Below are 22977 nucleotides of genomic sequence, written 5' to 3'. Positions count from 1 at the left end.
TGGTCCCACACCAGAGCCCGCTCCCCCCAGCCGCAGCCCCCTCTGCACCTGAACCCAGCATTTCTGGCCCCACGTGGGAACATGCACTCCCAGCCCCTCCCACACCCCAACCCCCCGCCTCAGCCTGGAGCTCCCTCCCATACTCCGAACCTCTCGGCTTCCCCCCCCCCAGCCCGGAGCCCCCTCCTGCATCCCAAACCCCACCCCAGAGCCCACCCCCCCAGCCCCCTGAGCCAGCCCTGTGAAAATGAGCAAGCCAGTGAGAATGGGGAGAGTGAGTGACAGAGGGAGGAGGGGATGGAGTGAGTGGGGGCGGGGCCTCAGAGAAGGGGTGGGGCCTTGGAGAAGGGGCGGGGCAAGGGTGTAGAAAGTGGGCAAACCTGTCCCCGGGCAGGCTCTTTGTGTACGATACCAGGTGTGTCTCGTGGTCCTGGCCTGCGTGCTGTGGTCGCCCCTGGGCCTGCGCCCACGGTGCCTGGGTCTGGCTCAGCTGTGGTTGGGGCAGCCAGGCGTCTCCCGGCCAGGCTGAGCTGCAGCCCACGAGGCTCCTGAGGAGTGAAGGCAGCACATGGTGCGCTGTGCAGTGTTCCCTGGTCCCTGGGTGGAGCAGGGCTGCTGGACTCCTATCACGTGCTGCCCCACTGGTCTGCTCCCTCCCCCTCGCACTCGGCATATGCCCCGGGACCCTGCGCTCTGCAGAGGGGCTATGACCGCTCTGGAAGAGAGGGCAAGGGCCCCTCGCTCCCGTTCCCAATGCAGCCATGTGTGGCACGGCCCTGAGCTCGGCCAGGAGCCTGCGCCTCCCCACGGCTCTGTTGCGGGGCCTAACCCGCCTGTCCCTGGGGGCCCACGGGCTGCATCCCAGAGAGCAGATCAGAGCCGCTCTCCTCCCTAGCGCAGGGGTGGGCCATGGAGATCGCTCAATGACGGGGGGACCCTCTGCTCAGCACCTCGGAGATCAGGCCCACAGAGCTGGGCAGGAAGGGGCAGGCCTGACGCCAACAGAGGCAAAGGAACATGCTGCCCCTGTAGATCCAGATGAACTTGCCTGGAGGGCAGTTGGCCAGGGCTCCTTCCTGCCATCTGCGCTCCCTGCCCCACCAGCGGAGATGCCTTGGCAGCAGCCTCTGGGCATGCAGACTCCAGGCCTGGGAGCTGCTCTGGGACAGGGCAAGCCCCTCCCTCCCTGGCTGGGCTCCCCTCAGGGGATGGGGAGGACTGTGCACCGTACCTGGAGCTTCCTCTGCCGGCCTTGGGAATAATTCATCCTTCCTCTGCGTGGGGTGCTGGCTCTGCCTCCCCATCCCCTGTTCCACCCTCCCCTGTGCCCCGCTGGGCCTGCATGGGCCCTAGCCGAGGGCTGGCCCTGCTGTTGGTGGCAGGTGGGGCCAGATGGACACGGGGGTTGCCAGGACATTTGGCTCCAGCTCGTGGGCTCTGTGCCCACCCCTTAATCCCGGGAGCTCGTTCTCCTGGAAATTGGAGCCTCCCTGCTCTCACTGAAGGTCGCTGCTCTCCAGGCTCCGGAGCTGTGCACAGCGACAGCTCCAGGGTCAGAGCCATCTGCACACGGGGCAGGCCACGAGGCGCCCATCCTGGGGAGGGGAGAGCAGGCTGTCTGGGTTGCTGCCATCTGTAGTGTGGGATTTGGGGCAGTGGAGGACCCACGGGGTGGCCAGGAGTGAGGTCTTTGCTGGGACGGACTGGCCCTGGATCTGGGAGGTTCTGGACCCGGTTCCCTGTCCCCAGCACCCAGCAGGGTCTCACTCTACGCCTGGGATGGACCCCGAAGGGCCTGTCCCCCAGGTGAGGGGCTGGAACATGGCCAGCTGGTGCCAGAGCAGCGTGTGCGTCACCAGCCGGCTTTGCTGCAAAGCCGGCCGGCACAGCCAGTACCCGCTGCTGGAGACCAGCTAATCCCTGGGTCCTTGGGAGACACGCCGGCAGGCAGGACCTTGCTTCTGGATCAGCAGCTTCGCCCGCTCTCTCCCCTTGTCCTTGCACTGCTGCTGGCCTCCTTGCCCCCGCTCCACACAGGATGCAGGGCCAGGCTGGGGGGGGGTAGGGGGAAGAGCCAGTCCCAGGCCATTAGCTCTGCGTAGCCCCCCGGCCAGAATGGAGTGGGGGGAGTACCTTGCTGCAGGGTCTGGGAGGAGAGATGGGGACGGGGCTGGGGCAGGGGAATGGGTCGGCCATGGCTCATGTAGCCTGCTGCTTCCCCAGAAGGGCTGATGGGTGCAAGGAGGTGAGATTAGCAAGTAAACCACCCTCCTTCCTGGTGCCTCTGCCCCATCCCTTGCCCCCCTGAAATCAGTTTCTTAATGTATTCAGCTTAGACTTGCGTGTTTTTGCTTTATTTTTGCTTGGTGACTTACTTTGTTCTGTCTGTTACTACTTGAAACCACTTAAATCCTACTTTTTATGCTTAATAACATCACTTTTGTTTATTAATTAACCCAGAGTAAGTGATTAATACCTGGGGGAGCAAACAGCTGTGCATATCTCTCTATCAGTGTTATAGAGGCCGAACAATTTATGAGTTTACCCTGTAAGCTTTGTACAGGGTAAAACGAATTTATTTGGGGTTTGGACCCCATTGGGAACTGGGTGTCCGGGTGCTGGAGGCAGGAAACCTGCAGAGCTGTTTTCACTTAAAGCCTGCAGCTTTGGGGGTGTGGCCCAGACCCTGGGTCTGTGTTTCTAGCAGGCTGGCATGTCTGGCTCAACAAAGCAGGGCTCTGGAGTCCCAAGCTGGCAGGAAAAATGGGCTCAGAGGTAATCTCAGCACATCAGGTGACAGTCCCAAGGGGGTCTCTGTGACCAAACCCATCACAGGACCTATCCTCCATGAACGTATCTAGTTCTTTTTTGAACCCTGTTATAGTCTTGGCCTTCACAGCATCCTCTGGCAAGGAGTTCCACAGATTGACTGTGCGTTGTGTGAAGAAATACTGCCTGCTGTTTGTTTTAAACCTGCTGCCTGTTAATTTCTTTAATAGGTTGTGTGGGTAGCTGGGCCAGGCTGAACTGCAGCTGCATGTCCTGGCTACTTACAGCTTGTCCCTTGGTGTTGTCACAGATCCACAGGGTTGGTGCTATGCCCCCAGCTTTGGAACAGTCTCTCGGGGGAACCCCTTCGATGGGTCAGACCTCCGAGGGGTCTCACTCTGTTTTCAGGGTCAGCTACATGCGCTCACCACCTCCGGAGACTGAACCTCTGGGGCTCCAGCCCTCTTGCTTCACAGGGTGAGCTCTGCCCAGCGAATCCAACTGCGACAGCCTGGCAGAGACTCACCCACTCTGCAGGGACTAAGCACCTCGCCCAGCGGCTGCAGGGACTGTGAAAACAGTCGGGTTATAGTCACCTGGACACAGCTTAGGGAGGCCTTCGGGCAGCACAGAGAAATGAAGGTCCATGCTGGCCAGCCCACAGCACTTCACCAGCCCCACTGCCGTGAAGCCCAGTTCAGGCTCCGTCTCTCCCTGACTGCCTTCCTTATTCGGTTCCCGGATGAGAGCTCTGGCTCCTTTCAGAAGCCAGTTCCTTATTTCCCCCCTCACACCTCTCAGTCCTTTATTGTGGGTCAGCAGCAGCCAATCCTTTTTAAAGACCCCGTTGGTCAGCTCAGTCAGCTAGGTTACACCCTCTCCCCATATCTCTTAGCCTGCCCAGTGAGCAAACTCAATCCTCCCACAGGTGGGTAGCCATGCAAAGTTTAAGGGAAACTGAGGCACACATAGGACTCATAAAAATATCACAAAAAATTCCAGCTCTGTCACAGCCCAATATGAGCCTCTTCCTCCAAAACTGCACCTGCACCCCTGGGCCTCCTGAAATCAATGGGGCTCCTTTCCAGGAGAAAGGCAGCAAGATGGAGCCCAGAGCGGGGACTTCCCATTCTGCACTCCATGCTGGGATCCTTCCTCCCAGTAGCCTACCATGTTCTGGGCTTCCCTGCTGCCATGGGGCACTGCACCGACGGGAGCGGTTTGCCCCCATCCAGCACATCTCTTCCACAGTCAGGAGGGCTCAGCCCACCTTGGACCACTGGTGACGTCTTAGGACAGGCCATGTAGGTGTCACTCAGCCCTTCCAAGCATTTGACAGAAGCTCGAAGAGACCCTGGCCTCCAATGGCCCCTTTGGGCGAAGGCTGCCATAGGGCAGGAGAGCTGCCTGCACAGGCAGCGTTCAAAGGCAACTGCCGAAGGCTTTCCCGTGGAGCAGGGTCCGCGCCCAAACCCTTCATGCGGGAACACTGACGAGGCAGGAGGCTTGCTAGTTGCGTTATAAAACTTTCCCGTAGTAGCCAGGGGAGGAGAGTATCAAACCAGGTAGGGCCCTGTTTGGAAAGGCTCCTGCACCTGAGCTCACACAAGGCCGGGGGGTGAGCTGCGGGCCCAGGGCATGCAGAATTGGGCTAGTGACGTGCCCAGCTAGCCATCCCGTGGGTTCCGTCTGCTGCCCAGCCGCAGTCATGCACTGCTCTGCGGCCGTTTACACTGTCACAAACCCCGAGGAGCGCTGCTCAAGCCAGGGGCCAGAGGCCCGCTGGTTCATTCAGCACAGCTTCAGTGGGGTAGTCAAGGGAATTATGCTGATTTAACCCAGCTGTGGATCTGTTGCCTGGAGCCAAGCACGATGGGGCTCGGGCCAGGTGAGGGAAGGGGAGCAGGATGGGGCCTGCAGTTCCCGGAGCAATGTGCTCCAGTGGCCAGCATGGGGGGTGCAGGGTGATGGGGGCCTACAGGAACAGCAGTTGTGCTGCCAAAGGACGATGATGGAATCGGTAGGAAATGCATTTTATTTAAGGCTTCCTAGAACGTGGGTGTTACAAACAGTGAGCAAAGGATGGGCTGACAGGCCAGTAGCTGTGCCCTGAGAGGAGAGGAGGCTCGCTGTTACTGTATTGCCCTGCCCAGTGCCCGGGGGACAGTGTGTCTAATCAGTGGAGCAGGAAAACTGCGGTCTCATGGGTTTATTGAGAAGTGGCAAAGGTTGCATCCAGTGGTGTCAGTCCGGCTGAGCAGGGTCATTGCCATTCTTAATCCCCCCCACCCCGCCCATCTGGGTGGTTTAGTGCAAAGCACTGTCTGACCAATACTAGCATTGCAAAGGGTCTTGCACAACAGCCTGCGGTATCTGTTGCTGGCAACGTGGGGTGTATTCAGTGTAGTGGTTAAGTCAGGGCCCCTCTCCTGGGACAGTGGCAGGCCTGATCCATGGGGCTCCTGCTTTGTGTTCTGAAGAAATACCAGGACTTTAGCCCAGGAGGCTTTGCTGTCTGAGCAGAGTAGGGCATCCCCACGGGCTGTGCTAGGGAAGGGTCCTCTGGACTGTTCCACGAGGGGAGGTTGGGGCTCGGCAGCTCGAGATTCACAGAGCGCAGGGCAGAAGGGACCAGTGTGATCCCGCAGGCTGCCCCGTGTATAGCACAGGCCAGAGACCTGCCTCAGGAGCAGACCTTGGAGCAAAACCTCCCATCTTGATTTAAAAATGGCCTGTGATGGAGCCTGCACCACACTCCTTGGGAAACCGTTCCAAGGCTAACTCCCTCAATGCCTGATTTGCCCTTCTGGTTTCCGTCATGTTCCCAAAGGTCCCACGTCAGGGCTTCCGCCAATCCCTGCAGCAGCCAGGGCGGGACTCTCCTGTGCACTCCAACACACAATACTGGGTGTGTGTTTGGTTTCTAACTTGCCTTTCTCTGAATGGGGCCTGATCTATCGACTGCATGGAGCATCAGAGACAGCCGTGCTAGGAGATGGGTGATGGGAGAGGAAGGTCCACAGCTCTGGGGTGGCCGCGAGCGCTCCTTCCCCCAGGTGCTGGGCTGGCTGGTTCGTGGTCAGCTGCTCAGGATGTAACTGATCACCATGTGTGGGGTCAGGAAGGGATTTTCCCAGGGTCAGATTGGCAGTGACCCTGGGGGGTTTTCACCTCCCTCTGCTGCGTGTGGGTGGGGGTCACTTGCCAGGATTATCTGGGCATATTCATTTGTTTCCCACCCACTGCAGGTGCCTTGGGCATTGGTGCACCGCAGTCCTGCCTGTTCTCTGCCGTGGCACGTAACAGCCCAGTCTCCCGTGGGCTGTAACACGTTGGTCTCATTTCGGGTGTGGGGCTAGCATGCGGTGCTGGTGGCAAGTGCTATACAGGAGGTCAGGCTAGGTGATCGAATGGCCTCTTCTGGCCTTAACCTCTCTGACTCTCTGGGACCACATGATCCCTTTTAGCACAAACAAACCTGGAGGGAGCCAAGAGTTACCAATTTCTGCCACTTTTATTGAGCTGAATTTGGTGCTTCTCTGTAAAGTCCAGCTCCTGGAGTCCGGTGATTATGGGAGAATTTCAGGTTCCATTAAAAAAATGAGTAAGGTTTATAGCCTCTCTGGTTGGCAGCAGGAGCCACAGCTCACGTAGTGTGCTATGGGCAAGTTCCTGGCACTCTGGCGACCCTGGGCTGAGGGGGCTTCCTGACAATAAGCAGATGTTTGGGCACACCATAGGGGTGAGTGGGGTTGCTCTGACTCTTACCTCGGTCGTGGCCCCGGTTTGCAGCTCAGTGAACTACTGCAGTTCAGGCTGTCTGTACACCAGGGCACGTCTGGTGCCCCTTTGTGACACACTCCCCCACGCTGGCCTGGGACTCTGCTCTGTGCTGGGAGCAGGTGGCCCTAAGTGGCTCGGGGGTAGATATTCCGGCTGCATGTTGTGGTTACACCTCGCAGTGAAGATGCAACAGGGTTACAAATGAGAGTCAAACCAATGCAACGAATTACAGTGACACCGGTGCTAATGCTCCCTGTCCTAAGTCACAGCTCAGCTGCACAGAGAGCCCCAACCCCTGCACACCCATTGCTTCCCGGGGCCCCTCTGAGGCAGCCAGAGAGAGGGTGTTGGCTATTAACAGCTTTCACTCCATTAGAACCGCTGCTTAGGTGACTGTCCCGTGAATTCCTGTCTACTCCCTGTCCAGGTGAGCCGGGCCGGCCCCACTCACAGTCCCTCGGCAGCACTCCACTGTGTGACCCATGAGCTCCCCCAATACCGCCTCGCCACCCCACCCCACCCCACCCCACCCTCTGGCACAGGACCGACTCTGGCTTCCTAGGTGCTGACCGCCCCAGGGGTGGCTCTTGTCTCCGTAAAGAAGCTCTTGAGCAGCATCACTTGGCTGACGCTGACCACGAGGAGGAGGATGGTCTCTCCCACAGACCAGTAGGAGACGTGGTTGTTCAGCTCTTCAGCCCGGATCCGGTCCTGAGCCTCCCGCAGCCGGTAATGAGTCTGGGAGTCGATCACCGTATTTAAAGCTTCGTGAATGGTGACACAAGCAGATTCCATCTGGGGAAACAAACACACCCCCCTTTGTACCTGCATCACTACACGCAGCTGGGCCCAGCTGGGACAATCCACACATCTGCGGCTAGTGGCTGTATTCTGATGAGGGAGTAAAATGCCATCCTCCCACGTCAGAGGGAGGCAGAGGCTTCACGGGCCAGCACCATGCCATGCAAGACTCAACAGGACTGCACAGGAGGGGCAGAGGAGCGAGTCTTTGGCTAAAGACCGTCCTACTTCTACATGCAGGCCCAAGTTTTCAAAAGTGGTCTCTGATTTTGGGTGCCCAACCTGGGGCCTGGGTTTGGAGGTGCTTCGCACCCAGAGCTCTCCAGCTGGAGTCAGTGGGAGCTGCGGGTGCTGATCAGGCCCAGCTGTGTGGGGCTGAGAAATGGAGGTAGCCCAAAGCCAAAGCCACTCTTGACAGTATAGGCGAGTGTGTACATGGCTCACAATGCCTCTCTCTCTCCTTGGCGATAAGCCCAAGCCAACACGTGGACCCAAAGACCTCTGGCCCGGCCCCCAGCTCAGGAAAAATTCTGATCTGGATCTGAATTGTGTGGACTGGGCCTGTCCTTTACCTGAGACTCTGGTACATTTCCTTTTTCTAAGCCAGCTGCATTCTTCCCGTCTGCTGGAACAGGCATTGCATTGCCCTGCACACAGTACCGTTACCCTATGGCTGGAAGTTCTGCTTTTAGCTGAGTGCTAACCTGTGCACATGACCAGGACACCCCCGGGCCTGACAGTTTCTTTCTCAACCCCGGCCATGCTTTACCGGCATCTAACCTCAGAAGGCCTGCACTGTTCTACCACACGAGAGAGTGACGCAATTGCCCCACTCCTACGCAACGGACACGAGCAGGAACCCGACAGACCTGTGTCAAGGCTGTGACCCTGTGGCTCATGTCTGGGAGAATCGGGGGCTCGTCTCCAACTTGAAAGTCAAAGTAGACGGTTTTGTGTGAAAAAGTGGAGAACTCGTTGCTGAAGCAAAACGTGTAGATGCCTGCGGCTTCGGCTCGATGGGAAAAGCTGTCGTACTGCTTCTTCGCTTCTTTGTAAAGGGTCTTGCCATTGGGATCTTCCACGTAGCAGTCCACATCGTAATGCCCCCCTGAAATCACCTATTGAAACAAAGCATGTCTGCCATGGAGGGGGAATTCCCCTCCTGTTCACCCCTGGCTGGGCCTGTCTCCAGAGATCTCCAGGCAGAGCATGGCACTCCCTGTATCTCACTCAGGCCCCGGGGCCTCTGGCTCCAGCCCCCGGTTTTGTGTCATGCAAATACCCTCTGTATTTGCAAAGCTGTCCCTGGAGCCGGCCCTGGAGCCGGACTGGAAGGACCACCCTGAATCCCTGGAGCTGGGGGAGATTTTGTAGCTTTTAGAAATATTCCAGTAGCCCTTGTCTGGCTTGGCAGCTCTGAGCTGAGAAGTGTGTTCTTCAAAGGGATCCCGATTCTTTACACAGAGCTCTGCGGCTGGTGTTGAAATAAAGGCTGGGATGCTCATTATTTAAAGCATGGCCCGGCCCAGGGACCTTTTCTTTATCAGGCATTTCAGCGACCCGGGAATGCTCTCAACGCAGCCTTAAATCCCCGCGTTTTGAGGCAGGGTGGCCAGTGGGTTGCGTGGGAGGGAAGCTCGGCTCTAGTCCGGACCTGGCTGCCTGGCGAGTGCCCCGATCTCTGGCACCGGGCCGCTCCCCTCCCCTGCGGGCCAGGGCCGGGCCGTGTGCGGCGCACACCCGCTGCCGGGCCGCGTGAAAGGCCCGAGGAGTTTAACGGGGGCTCTCGGGATTTGTTCCCTTCCCGGTCACCAGCCGGAGCTGGCCGCCGGCAGGAGCCCCGGACCGGCAGGGAGGACACGAGGCTGCCCCAGACCGGGCAGGGACACCCGGCGCGGGCCGACCCGGGGCCGCCCCAGCCCGGTGCCGGCGGGAGGAGCCAGGCAGCGGGTCCCCGCGGCCGGGCCGGGCCGGGGCTGAGCCGCTCTCCCTGGTGCTGCAGGCTCCGGCCCCGGCCCCTGGCGCTGGGCCCCGGGAGGGAGGCGCCAGCCGGGGGCTCTGGGCGCAGCCGGGCCGGCGGTACCTGGCCCGGGGAGAGCCCGGCCGTGCCTGGGGCTTCTCCGCCCCGGAGCCCGGTCCCTCTGCGGGGACCCCGAGCCGCCCCGCCCCTGGCTCCGACCGCGGCTCCCCCAGCTAGGGCCAGCCGGAGCGCGGTGTTCGGGTTCGGTGCCTCGTGCGGGCTGGCGGGGCCCCCCGGCACCCCCCGCCCCCTCCCCAGCCGGGCCGATCGGGGCCCCCCGACACTCCCCGCCCCCCCCAGCCGGGCCGAGCGGGGCCCCCCGACACTCCCCGCCCCCCAGAGCCGGGCCGAGCGGGGCCCCCCGACACTCCCCGCCCCCCCCCAGCCGGGCCGAGCGGGGCCCCCCGGCACCCCCCGCCCCCTCCCCAGCCGGGCCGATCGGGGCCCCCCGGCACCCCCCGCCCCCCAGAGCCGGGCCGAGCGGGGCCCCCCGGCACCCCCCGACACCCCCCCCAGCCGGGCCGAGCGGGGCCCCCCGACACTCCCCGCCCCCTCCCCAGCCGGGCCGAGCGGGGCCCCCCGGCACCCCCCGCCCCCCAGAGCCGGGCCGAGCGGGGCCCCCCGACACTCCCCGCCCCCCAGAGCCGGGCCGAGCGGGGCCCCCCGACACTCCCCGCCCCCCCCAGCCGGGCCGAGCGGGGCCCCCCGGCACCCCCCGCCCCCCAGAGCCGGGCCGAGCGGGGCCCCCCGGCACCCCCCGCCCCCCAGAGCCGGGCCGAGCGGGGCCCCCCGGCACCCTCCGACACCCCCCCCCAGCCGGGCCGAGCGGGGCCCCCCGACACTCCCCGCCCCCCAGAGCCGGGCCGAGCGGGGCCCCCCGACACCCCCCGCCCCCCAGAGCCGGGCCGATCGGGGCCCCCCGCCCCCCCCCCCCCCCCCCAGAGCCGGGCCGAGCGGGGCCCCCGACACCCCCCGCCCCCCAGAGCCGGGCCGATCGGGGCCCCCCCCCCAGAGCCGGGCCGATCGGGGCCCCCCCCCAGAGCCGGGCCGAGCGGGGCCCCCGGTACCTGGAAGTCCAGCGTGAACTTGAGGCCGCGCTGCAGCCGCTGGTGGAAGCACTGCCGGGCGCTGTCGGGCAGCTCGAAGGTGAGCTCGGCGCCCCCGGCCCGGCCCGCCTGCAGCAGCCACAGCAGCCAGCACAGCGCCCGCCCGCCCATCGCCGCCGCCGGCCGAGACGTGGCAGCCGAGCTGGGCGGAGAGCGCCGCTTCCGGGCCGCCCAGCGCGCAGCCGTGCGCCCTGGGGCCGGGGCTGGGGGGGCTCAGCGGCCGCCGAGGGGGCCCCGGGCGGGGCGGGGGCAGGAGCTGGGGTCCCGGCTGGGGCAGGGGCTGCGCAGGGTGTGCCCGGAGTGAGGGTGTCCCGGAGGCCCCGGGCGATGCTCTGGGACTGCTCCCCGCGAAGCCAGGCAGGACTCTGGGGGAGTCTCCTCTCGGGGAGCAGCCTGTCTGCAGGGGACGCAGCTCCCCCGGCTCCACCTTCCTGGGTCTGACCTCGGAGCCTTCAGCCTCCTCTGCCCCTCCCTGCACTTCCCACAGCGAGTCCGCTCAGGCAGGGTCCTGGGGAAGCCAGAGGGTCCTGCCCCCCAACTCCGCAGTCAGACGTGACTCTCAGCCAGCCAGTAAAACAGAAGGTTTATTAGACGACAGGAACATGGTCTAACACAGAGCTTGCAGGTGCAGAGAACAGGACCCCTCAGCCGGGTCCATTTTGGGGGGCAGTGAGCCAGACAACCCCGTCTGCACTTCACTCCTCGTCCCCAGCCAGCCCCAACTGAAACTCCCTCCAGCCCCTCCTCCTCTGGGCTTTGTCCCTTTCCCGGGCCAGGAGGTCACCTGATTCCTTTGTTCTCCAACCCTTCAGCTCTCACCTTGCAGGGGGGGAAGGGCCCAGGCCATCAGTTGCCAGGAAACAGGGTGTCGGCCATTCTCTGTGTCCAGACCCCTGCACACACCTGCCCTCTAGGGCTCTGCAATGATCATACACCCTTACCCCACCCCCTAGATACTTAAGAACTGCCTAGGGGAAACTGAGGCACCCCCACACTATTCAGAGGAAACACTGAGAACAGTCCCACTTCGTCACAGAGGGACTGTGGGAGCCTGAGTCCCAGGGAATCCATCAGAACCATGTTACCCCAACCTGCCCAGCCCCCCCCCCCATGCACCCTCTAAGAGGCAGTGGGGTCGGATCACTCCCCGGTGGAAAATCCAGTGGGAATTCCCCTGGTAGCCTTTCTGAGGAAGCCTCCACTTCCCAGCAGGTCCGGATCCCTGCCTAGCACCGCTCTCCAGCCCCAAGGGGCCCAACCGGACATGGGGCATGCGGGCGCTTCTCTGGAAACTGTCCACCTCTGACTGGAATAGCTCATGCCCCAGTGGGGCAAAGGCCAGGCACCAGTGAGTAGCCAGAACCGAAAGGGAGCCCCACAAGTTTCATTCTCCCAGAGGCTGGGCTGCAACATGGCAGCTCCCGCTTGGCCGGCCCCAGGGGATGCTGGCACACCTTGCTGTTTGTCCTGGGGGCCTGCTGCCCTTTGCAGCCCGGCGATGGCAGGACACTGGAGCAAATATGATCTGCCAGAGGAGTGAATGGGCCTCTGGATGACTCCCCCTGCATGGAAATGTTGCCCTCCTTCACTGCGAGGGGGGGGTGAGTTGGGCTGCTGGGAATTCCTGAGCAGCCAAAGGGGAGACCCCAGTGGAGGGTCTCTGCCCTGGAATGGGAACGGGGTTAGAATCTGTAACTGGACCCAGGTAGTCCATGGCTGCCTTTGGGCTAAAGGAAACCATCTGCTCAGTTTGAACCCTAGTAGAGGGGCAAGGAACCAAACCGATGAGACAAGCCACAGCCCTCACCCGGCGCCATGGACCCGCCCGTTTTAGGAAGGGGATGTCTCCACTCCCTTCCCTTAGGGCTGCAGGCCTGAGCCAAGCCCCCGGGAAGTCAGAGGAAGACTCCCATCGACTTGGCTTGACTTTGGATCGGGCCTTCAGGCTGGTGGGCCTGGCCCAGCAGCAACCCAGTGGGTATTGCAACAGCAGAGCTATTCACCTGCTTGCCCTTTGCTCACTCGCCCCAGTGCTGTGGGAAAAGCTGGGGCTTCACAGTCTCAGGGGCGTTTGCTGATCCTGTGCGGCTCGGTCAGCTGGGTGCCAGGGGGATGGGGCGCGTGGGGAGGGAAGAGCCCCCGGTTGGGCGGGAAGGGGCCTTGGGGACTGGGCAGGTGGTGCTTGGCCTTGGGCGTGAGCACTGAGCCAACCTGCCAGCGCGGTGCTAGGGGAGCGGGGCCTGTCGCAGCTCCAGTGTCAGAAAGAGGAGCGCAAAACTTGATGCCAATTTTGCAGCCAACTCTAGATGGAAGCACCAGGGTGTAAAACCAGGGATCTGGCTGCCTGTGGTCAGAAGTGGTCCCCTGCTACCTTCACAGGAGAGGAAGCATTAGGAGTGTTAGTTACAAATTACAGTGTGGCTAATATACTCTGAAAACAGAATTTGCCCTGGGTTACTCTAAAGCCCACCTAATGTTTCAGTTCGGTACAAAATTCTCCTTTGCAGGCTTGGGACCTTAACTTCCCAGCTGTCCTGCAGGATGAGTTCCACTGAATAACGCTGGGCTGATTTCCTGTGGCTGGGTGGGAAGGTGCCCGCTGCCCACCAGTGGCTAACTGGCCCTACAGGCTTGTCACGTTATTGACTTGAACTGGGACTGTATAGAACATGGTTGCAACCAAGGTCCTGTAGTGGCACCAAATCTTGTATAAAGGGGGTCAAATAAGGTATCTAAGACAAGGTGTCTAAGGATGGCTGGTTAGGATTATGCTATCTCTATGCACGTATCATTTTGGTATTTAAAGTTATAAGTATTGTCTCTGTAGCTCAAACTTGTGCTGTGCTTCTGGGTGACACCCCAGACAAGCTGGTGTCAGCTCTGCCTAGCCTGCTGAATGGCTCATTAAGGACCATCAGCTACACAAATGACCCACTGAGAGAAGGCAGACATGCCTGGGGACTCAGCCAAGCATGCAGGGACCTGCCTATGGACAGAACTCTGAGGTTTTTCCAGGCCATGGGATGGGCAGCTTGTCTTTGGGACAAAGAAAGCAGAGACCACATGGCAAGAGACTACACGAAGCTGCTGCAGCTCCTCCATCTGGTCTTCAATCCTGCTTCCTACCTCTGGAGGGACTTTGCTACAATTGGAAGCTCTACTCAAAGGACTGAAGGACCCACCCCAGCTGGGCATGTTCTCCAGAGACTTGATTTGAACCTGCAGCTTATTCCATCACTGCTACAAGCCTGAACCAAGAACTTTGCCATTACTGTTTGTCATTGATTCCGTTTAACCAATCCTAGCTCTCATCGCTATCTGTTTCCTTTTATGAATAAACCTTTAGATTTTAGATTCTAAACGATTGGCAGCAGCGTGATTTGTGGGTAAGATCTGATTTGTATATTGACCTGGGTTTGGGGCTTGGTCCTTTGGGATTGAGAGAACCTCTTTTCTTTCTTTATATTTGTCATAAATATAAAGGGAAGTGTAAACACCTTTAAAATCCCTCCTGGCCAGAGGAAAAACCCTTTCACCTGTAAAGGGTTAAGAAGCTTGGATAACCTCGCTGGCACCTGACCACAATGACCAATGAGGAGACAAGATACTTTCAAAAGCTGGAAGGGGGAGAAACAAAAGCTCTCTCTGTCTGTGTGATGCTTTTGCCGGGGACAGAACAGGAATGGAGTCTTAGAACTTAGTAAGTAATCTAGCTAGATATGCGTTAGATTCTGATTTCTTTAAATGGCTTGTTAGGATATAGATATTCAGGCCTGTCTGCAAAGGCCTGTACTTTAAGACTTCAGGTATATTCTTATCACTTGGCTAGTCCTAGAGGTATAAAAGAGAGAATCAAAATCACTGTCTGCCGGTGTAAGAGACTTCTCTCACTGTGACAGTCTGAGGCCCTGTTCTTAGGCTAAGGCCTCTGGCTAAGCAGCAGAGGCAGCCATAAGCTGGGAAGTGACCGGTCACCTCCTCACATCCCGAACTAGTCACATTGAAATAAGGTGCTATTGGGCTGTTAGGAATACAATCCTGTCCTGATAATGCCTGTCACCTCCAGAGAAAGGGAAGTGCCTAGAAGATGTAAAAGGAAACTTAGTTTGCTAGCATCCTGCCTGGCAAGAACTCGCTTATCAATAGCTGGGATGTGAAATCCTCACTTCTGTATTGTTTTGTCATTATAGTTCCCACTTTGCTATTGTTTATTTGCATGGTCTCTATCTGGTTCTGTGATTGTTTCTGTCTGCTGTATAATTAATTTTGCTGGGTGTAAACTAATTAAGGTGGTGGAATATAATTGGTTAATAATCATATTACAATATGTTAGGATTGGTTAGTTAAATTTCAGGAAAATGTCTGCAGTCAATCAGGAAGTGAGTGGGTGGGTGTGGGGAGGTCAGAAATGGGAATGGGGGTGGGGAAAATGGAATCATGTTTTGCTAAGGGGGGTGGAATGGGAACTGGGACACAGGTGTAAGGCTCTCTGGTGTCAGAGCTGGAAAGGGGGACACTAAGGAAGGAAACTGGAATCATGCTTGCTGGAAGTTCACCCCAATAAACATCAAATTGTTTGCACCTTTGGACTTTGGGTATTGTTGCTCTCTGTTCATGCGAGAAGGACCAGGGAAGGAAGTGGGTGAAGGAATAAGCCCTCTAACATGGCTGATAAAATAAGCTGTGCTGAATGGAATGGATATTCCTGTTTTTGTGTCTTTTTGTAACTTAAGGTTTTGCCTAGAGGGATTCTCTATGTTTTGAATCTGATTATCCTGTAAGGTACTTACCATCCTGATTTTTACAGAGGTGATTCTGTTACTTCAATTAAAATTCTTCTTTTAAGAACCTGATTGCTACTTCTTTGTTCTTAAGATCCAAGGGTTTGGGTCTGTGTTCACCTATGCAAATTGGTGAGGATTTTTATCAAGCCTTCCCCAGGAAAGGGGTGTAGGGTTTGGGGAGGATTTTTGGGGGAAAGACGTTTCCAAGCGGGCTCTTTCCTGGTTATATATCTGTTAGATGCTTGGTGGTGGCAGCAATCAAGTCCAAGGGCAAAAGGTAAAATAGTTTGCACCTTGGGGAAGTTTTAACCTAAGCTGGTAAAAATAAGCTTAGGGGGTTTTCATGCAGGTCCCCACCTCTGTACCCTAGAGTTCAGAGTGGGGAAGGAACCTTGACAGGGGTATTGGTTTTCATCACCATTTGTCCCCATAACGAGCGGCACTGGTGGGGATACTGGGAAACTGGAGTGTCTAAGGGAATTGCTTGTGCGACTTGTGGTTAGCCAGTGGGGTGAGACCAAAGTCCTCTCTGTCTGTCTGTCTGGTTTGCCTTGGTGTGCACAGAAACCCCAGCCTTGGGCTGTCACTGCCCGGCTTGAAGCAATTTGTCCTGAATTGGCCCTCTCCGTTGGGTCCCGCCAGGACCAGTGTCATTACACAGGCACGTTTCATTGATAACCTTGGGGGAGGAGTGGTGCAGTTCAGAGGAATGTTACCCTGTTTATTAATAGGACAGGTAATAAAGTCTAAACTATCCCACAGTATCTTCAAACATCTTTGTCTGCACAGGCACGCTTTAAAATGTAACAAACAATATCACAGTATGTTACGCTAAAGGAGAATGTGGCATATTTCCAATCCAATGTACATTGCGCAGGAAGCTCAAAACATACCACCTGCGTTCTGCAGGGCACCATTGTCCTAAATCAGTTGCGAAGGACGTTCACCGTCAGAAAAAAAAAAAAGATTGTAATATCTAGGAATGATCAGAAGTGGCGAACTGTAGGCTTGAAATCCTCAATCTAAAATATATTTCAACAGACACTTCATTACAACAGGGAGAATATGCCTCAAGTTCCATAGAGAAGACACTTGACTTACAGTAAGTATAGACCTTAAGGCTCTAAAAATGTAAGCTCACCTTCGATCTAAAGAGGGTATTGAAATCTGAAATGCACGTTGAAAGAATGTTCTTGTGCAGTTTAAAGCACAGCTCAAGGCTGCTTTGGGCAGGAACCTTGGAAGGTTTTGCAACAGCCTAGAGAACAGCTAGTGCACTGGGGAAGGTACGAGCATCCTCAGGAGAGCTGCAAGAGGGGACTAAATGAAGCGCGTAATTTGGCTGGCCGGGGCAATGACACAAGGACGCAGCGCCCAAGGTCACAGTGAGGTACGTGCCAGGTACGGCTGGGCTGGGCTGGCAGCGGGAGTCAGGATATTGAGGCATTCATGAGCTAAGCCTGTGGCCATTCTCCTCGGTTGGGGTAAACTCGTGACACGTGTTTAAGGGAGATGAACAATCCAAACCGTGGGCGCCAGGGTTAGAAGGAGATTTCCCCTCCAGCAGAGGTTCTGGCTGAGTGGGGTTTAGCTGAGCACCTACATGCCAAACCAGTCCACTCGCCTACCCATATCCACCCCCGTACCAGATGGGGAGAAACACTTCTGGGAGTGGGGGAGTGCAGAGCGCTGAGATGGGGTTAGCTGCCCCAGGCCTTGCTGTCCTGACAAAGCAGCTGCAGCCGGTCTCTATTTAGGCCCCATTCCTGTAATGGGATGCCCGTGCAGAGCCGGCAGCTGAATGGGGGCCCAGGGTCCTCTGACACCCTGCAGGCTGCACGGACCCTACCGCATACAGCTATGTACCCACGTTCGCTCACTCCAGACGAAGGCTAGGCATAGGCCGTGTGGACAGCTCGCTGGGAAACTCATTTTGTAGGGCTGTCCCTGGCTGCCCCTCCCCCCGCATCACTACAGCTCCAGCCCCAATCTGCACTAGCTCAGGTCTGTCCCTGCCACCCTCCCAGCTCAGCTTTTGGGCTGGGGGCAAGGGCTTCCCCTATGAAGAGCCCAGCCTTGGCTTCTGGTGCAGGGAAGGTAACTGCCAAAGCAATGTGACGCCAATCCCAGCCCCCACTCTGGAAGTGGATGGATGGGGGGGGGGGGGAGAGGGCTAGATCAGTAAAACGCCCCGATCCTTGGCTGCAGGTGTAGAATGCACAGTGCAGCTCAGAGGGGTGTTGGCTCAAGGCATCTTTACCCTCCCCCAGGCCTGGACTGGCCTTAAACAGGCTGGTCCCACATCATGAGTTAGAGCAGCCTGAAGGCTGCGCCAATTTGTGCTGCTGCCAGTGGCCCCAAGGGCCTGTTGTGGCAGCTGTGCTCAGCAGGGAGAGATCAGGAGCTGCTGTGCTGTCACCAGAGGGTCCCCCTATGCTGGGCTGAATGGGCTTGGGGCCCCTTTGTGCCCCAGGTGCAGCCGCAGTGAAGCCAAGGGTGAGGGCCTTGCCCATGTCACCATGGATGCAGCGGGTGGGGGCTGACCCTGCAGCCCCTCACTCACCACCTGCAGCTGGCCGGGAACCCAGCGAGGGGCTCCCCCACAGCCTCTCGGGGGGGGCTATGTGCTGTTGGGGGGGCCCTTTGGGGGCTGGGGTCAGATGGCCATGGGGTAGAAATCCTCTGAGCCTCCCTGATTGGAACAGAGCCAGTAGCAGCATGTGACTTAAATGGCCAAGCACCTCCCAGGAGCAGAGCACAGGGCTGAATTCCCCACGAGCCCTTGGCCCGAGACATGGGCCCTGCTCTGCTCCACACTCCGGGTCCCCTCCCCCGAGAAAAGACCTGGCCGAGTCCCCGCCCTTCCCACGGGCTAGAGATGGGGAATGCTGCCCGCCTTCCCTGCCAGGCAGCGCAGTGCCCACAGCAGAGCATCTCGCCAAGCAATGGGGGGCCTGGCAGCCTCAGTGGCTGATTTCCCCCCTGGTGCAGTCCTGTTGCTTGCACTGGAGTGTCACCAGGAGCGGATCTGCTCCATTCTCCGGCCTGTTAAAGTGCTAAGATTTCTTGGAAGTCCTGTCCCTTCTCCGGCTCAGGGCAGGTGTCAATCCCTTCAGCGGGTCAGGGGTGCTGGGCTCTTCCTCCCCCTGGCAGCAGGAAGCCCTGCTCTGTTTCTGGTAGGCACTTGAGAAGTACACCAGCCCCACGGGCACTGGCAATCCCAGGACTGTTTCCATGGGGGTAGGAAAGACTAGAGATCAAGGACAGAGAATTGGAGAACGAAGGAATGGGGATCATGCTCTTTTGTGTGTCTCACACTCTAGGTTCCTCTAGGATCAACTCTTCGCCAGATCCATCCTGCGGAACAAGCCCAGACCTGGGGCACTAGTGGAGAAGCATTTTTAGTACTTGGTGCTGATTCCCCCCGTTTGTACCCGGTGGTGTCCCCGCAGCTGGGCAACGAGATTGTAAAATGCTCCTGGCTTGGCCCCGGTGCCCAGACCTCTGCAAGGTGCAAGGCTGTGGGGATCTGCCCCCTGCCCTGCCCCTCCTGGAGTGGGGGGTGTCAGCCGCAGGGACGCCCCTGTGTGGAGCACAGGAGAGCAGGGACCTTGTGCGTGTTTATGGAAAATCCATTGAAATACAAACTACTGGGCCACTATCTCCTCAAAATGGGGGAGTTGTTTCATTTGCTCAGCCTGCATCGAGTGTCTTCGAAGCAGCTTTGCGGTTCGCAAGCCACCCGTTCTCGGTGAGCTCGGAGCAGCGGGCACTATGGGTTTGAAGCCCCCAGCGAGCGGGGAAGACGGTTTGCTGGAAGAGCCAATGTTGGGAATTGGCGGGTTGGGGTTTACATTCAAAGGAGGCAAATACCCTGGCCGGGTATGAGAAATGTGATCGAGCAGGAGTGTCCCAGAGCCACGTCTTTCCAGCAAATTGGGCGGCCTGCGGCGACTGGTGCCGGGAGACGTGCTGGACATGCTGTCCAGGGATTCCCAGGAGCTGTTGGACTTAGCCAAATGGGAACTAGTGAGCTGTTTTCTCTCCAAAGGCACCTTCCCCGCATCGGCCAGAATGGAGCTGGAGTCACAGTAGAGCTGTGAATCCGAATCGTAATGCGCAGTGCCCAGCCTTCTCCGAGGCAGGGTGTCTTTGCAGGCTGCGGAGCCCGAGCCGGTGGAGCTGGGGTTCTCTGGCTCAGCAGGGACAGCGCCCCTCCTGGCTACGCGCTGAGGAAGGGCCTGAGTTTTGTCATAGGATGGTTTCCTTGATCCCGGCACAGAAGTTGCTGGGATCTTCAGAGCCTGGTCATCCCCCAAAGGGAAGAGGGACAAGTCGCTACCCTTCCTGCTGCCGTTCCTGGGTAAGGAACCCTTTCTGCGGAGCGACAAGTCATTGATGCCCAGGATGATTTCCTCATCTGCACGCACCGTCTTGGCCTCGTCCAGATGGGCAGAGGAGGCGAGAACAGAAGGTGCAACCAAGCCCCAGGGTTCCGATTGCAGCCTCTTCAGCTGCGGCAGACGGGCTCTTCTGGGGTTGCAGAATTTCCTGGTCGGAGAGCAGGGCTCGTGAAGGGCCTGGGCCAGCTGGCACCCGCTGGCATGTGCGGGGTGGAAGCGGAAGAAGGGCTCTTCCTTCGCAGCGGCTGAGGCCCCTGAAGTGGGCGCTTTCAATTCGGTCTCCGAAGGCGTCATGCACACGCCTGGGCGCCGCCTCTCCCCTGGCTCTGGCGATGGCGGGACGTTAAGGTATTGTTGGGTGGCTGTGGTACCTGAAGAGGACTTGTCCGTAGTTATAATGATCACCTCCTTCCCCTTAGCTCTGCAGGCTCTCAGGAGATGTTTCAGCACGTCCTGGTCATGTGCATTGACCGCATAAACCAGAGCAGAGGCTCCAGAATGATCTTCTAGGCTCGGGTCTGCTCCGTTCTCCAGCAGCAGAGAAATGACCTCTTTCCCAGCTCCTCTGAGGCACGCATGCATCAGGGCTGTTCTGCCGGCTTTGTCCTGGATGTTGGGGTCAGCCCCATAATCCAGCAGATACTTCACCATCCGGGCTTTGTCTGTACTCTGCTGATCCACGTGTTTAGTGAGGCAGGCCACCATGAGAGCGGTCTCTCCCTTCTCGTTGCTTTCACTAATGTAGGCCCCACCTTCTAGCAAGAGCCTGGCCAGCCGGAGTCTGCCTAGCCACACTGCCTTGAGCAGGGAATTCCCATCCATCCGCAGCTCCATCATTTCATCCATCGCACCAGCGAGTGTCTATTGGCCGGGAAAGGCAAAGGCAACCGGCACCTGTTAAAGCAACAGAGAAACCAGCCTCAGCACCGGTTCTCAAAGGCCTGGCTCTGTGATCTGGGCTCTTCCCCGGTTCCCCAGGGCATGTCACACTGGCTTCGGGCATCTCCTTTCTAAGGCAGGCAATAAAACCAGCAATGAACTCTCCACAGGGCAGGGGCTGATCTGTGCAGCACCCGCATGGTGCAGGCCCCTGGCCAATAATAGCTGAACTGAGATGGAGAAACGGGTATTTATGCTCTCATTTAGTCTCCATGGAAAACCACCGCTGTTAAAAGTTTCACAAAAAGAAAAGGAGTACTTGTGGCACCTTAGAGACTAACCAATTTATTTGAGCATGAGCTTTCGTGAACTACAGCTCACTTCATCGGATGCATACCGTGGAAACTGCAGCAGACTTTATTTATACACAGAGAATATGAAAAAATACCTCCTCCCACCCCACTGTCCTGCTGGTAATAGCTTATCTAAACTGATCATCAAGTTGGGCCACACACACACACACAAACTCACTCTCCTGCTGGTAATAGCTCATCCAAAGTGACCACTCTCCCTACAATGTGCATGATAACCAAGGTGGGCCATTTCCAGCATAAATCCAAGTTTAACCAGAATGTTGGGGGGGGGTGGTAGAAAAAAACAAGGGGAAATAGGCTACCTTGCATAATGACTTAGCCACTCCCAGTCTCTATTTAAGCCTAAATTAATAGTATCCAATTTGCAAATTGATATATATATCCAATGTGATATATGCCATCATGTGCCAGCAATGCCCCTCTGCCATTTACATTGGTCACACTGGACAGTCTCTACGTAAAAGAATAAATGGACACAAATCAGATGTCAAGAATTATAACATTCATAAACCAGTCGGAGAACACTTCAATCTCTCTGGTCACGCAATCACAGACATGAAGGTCGCTATCTTACAACAAAAAAAACTTCAAATCCAGACTCCAGCGAGAAACTACTGAATTGGAATTCATTTGCAAATTGGATACTATTAATTTAGGCTTAAATAGAGACTGGGAGTGGCTAAGTCATTATGCAAGGTAGCCTATTTCCCCTTGTTTTTTTCTACCACCTCCCCCCTTCCCCCCGACGTTCTGGTTAAACTTGGATTTATGCTGGAAATGGCCCACCTTGATTATCATGCACATTGTAGGGAGAGTGGTCACTTTGGATGAGCTATTACCAGCAGGAGAGTGGGGTGGGAGGAGGTATTGTTTCATGGTCTCTGTGTATATAATGTCTTCTGCAGTTTCCACAGTATGCATCCGATGAAGTGAGCTGTAGCTCACGAAAGCTCATGCTCAAATAAATTGGTTAGTCTCTAAGGTGCCACAAGTCCTCCTTTTCTTTTTGCGAATACAGACTAACACGGCTGCTACTCTGAAACCTGTTAAAAGTTTGGAACTTTCTGCTGATTTGAAGTGAGCTTTATTCACACACCGTGAGATTTTTACAAGTGACTTTCAATGGGACCATGCTCTTCAATACCCAGATGAAGCCCAGTGAGAGTCTATGAGATTTGTGCTCCTAAACCCTTTAGGTGCTTGTGAAAATCTCTCCCGTCACTCATACTCTCAGCAATTGGACTCACTTTGATTGCCTTCCATTGCTTTGTGTCAGTCCCAGAAATGCCTTTCTTGTACTAGCCCCTTGATACCATGGGGACGGGCACTGGAGAAGAACTTGAGCCAGCTGCGCAAACTTGTGTGGTTCTCTGCAGTATGGCCTCCTCCCTGCCGGCAGAGATCTGCTTGATTGGCCTGGCCTTGGCCTCCTTTCTCACTGTGCTACTCGTACTCCGGCCCTGGGCTCATGCTGGCCTGCTGGGCTTCGTGCTTCCTCTCCTGTGCGCTTAGCCCATGTGGAGAGTCTCAAGGCCTTGGCTCATTATTACCCATCAGCCACTTAGCTGCCCCCAGCCCACTGTACAGGCATCACCTCCGAGGTGTTTGCTCTCTCTCTTTATCCTGGCTGCCTCTCACCCAGTTTCGCTTCCTTCGTAAATGTGCTAACAGCTGGAGGCTGCCCGGGAATGTAGATTACCTTCCGGAAGGGCCCTGCTATGCCAGGAGTCCCAATGCTGACCCCTCTCTCCACGCTCCTACCCCCATCACATGAGGCCTGATCTGAACCCTGCTGAAATTAGCCCCTTGGACTAGTGTCGTATCGCTAGGGCAGAGTGTGTCCCATCCATACACGATGTTTGAATCCATTCCAGCAGCTCCTCCCGTAAATCTACACTGGCCCCATGCAGTAAATCCGTCCCTTACGTGAGTGGGCAGCACATGCCCGCCTGAAATACCGAGAGGAGTTTGGTTGTTTCACCATGGCCTACGGGGCCTGGTCCGAAATCATGCCATGCCCAAACGTCCTCTTACGATGACCTTGTATTAATGCTCAGG

General features: G+C 57.3%; 2 protein-coding genes across 2 annotated transcripts; both read right to left on the bottom strand.

Moving 5' to 3' along the window:
• Nucleotides 1–4770: 4770 nt before the first annotated feature.
• Nucleotides 4771–10633, bottom strand: TMED3 (transmembrane p24 trafficking protein 3). Its single transcript, XM_073304569.2, has 3 exons — nucleotides 10441–10633; nucleotides 8223–8471; nucleotides 4771–7347 (listed from the first exon to the last, which is right to left on the bottom strand). The coding sequence occupies exons 1-3, from the start codon at nucleotides 10588–10590 to the stop codon at nucleotides 7111–7113; spliced, it is 636 nt and encodes a 211-aa protein (XP_073160670.1). The 5' UTR covers nucleotides 10591–10633; the 3' UTR covers nucleotides 4771–7110.
• An 8277-nt stretch (nucleotides 10634–18910) lies between these two features.
• ANKRD34C (ankyrin repeat domain 34C) lies at nucleotides 18911–20512 on the bottom strand. The gene has a single exon (XM_073361502.1). It carries the CDS (start codon nucleotides 20510–20512, stop codon nucleotides 18911–18913), a length of 1602 nt encoding a protein of 533 aa, XP_073217603.1.
• Nucleotides 20513–22977: the final 2465 nt, after the last annotated feature.

The sequence above is a fragment of the Lepidochelys kempii genome, chromosome 10, assembly GCF_965140285.1.
Source record: "Lepidochelys kempii isolate rLepKem1 chromosome 10, rLepKem1.hap1, whole genome shotgun sequence".
Taxonomy (NCBI): Eukaryota; Metazoa; Chordata; order Testudines; family Cheloniidae; genus Lepidochelys; species Lepidochelys kempii.
The sequence above is the reverse complement of the archived record's forward strand: the minus strand, read 5'-3'. Positions and strand labels throughout refer to the sequence as shown.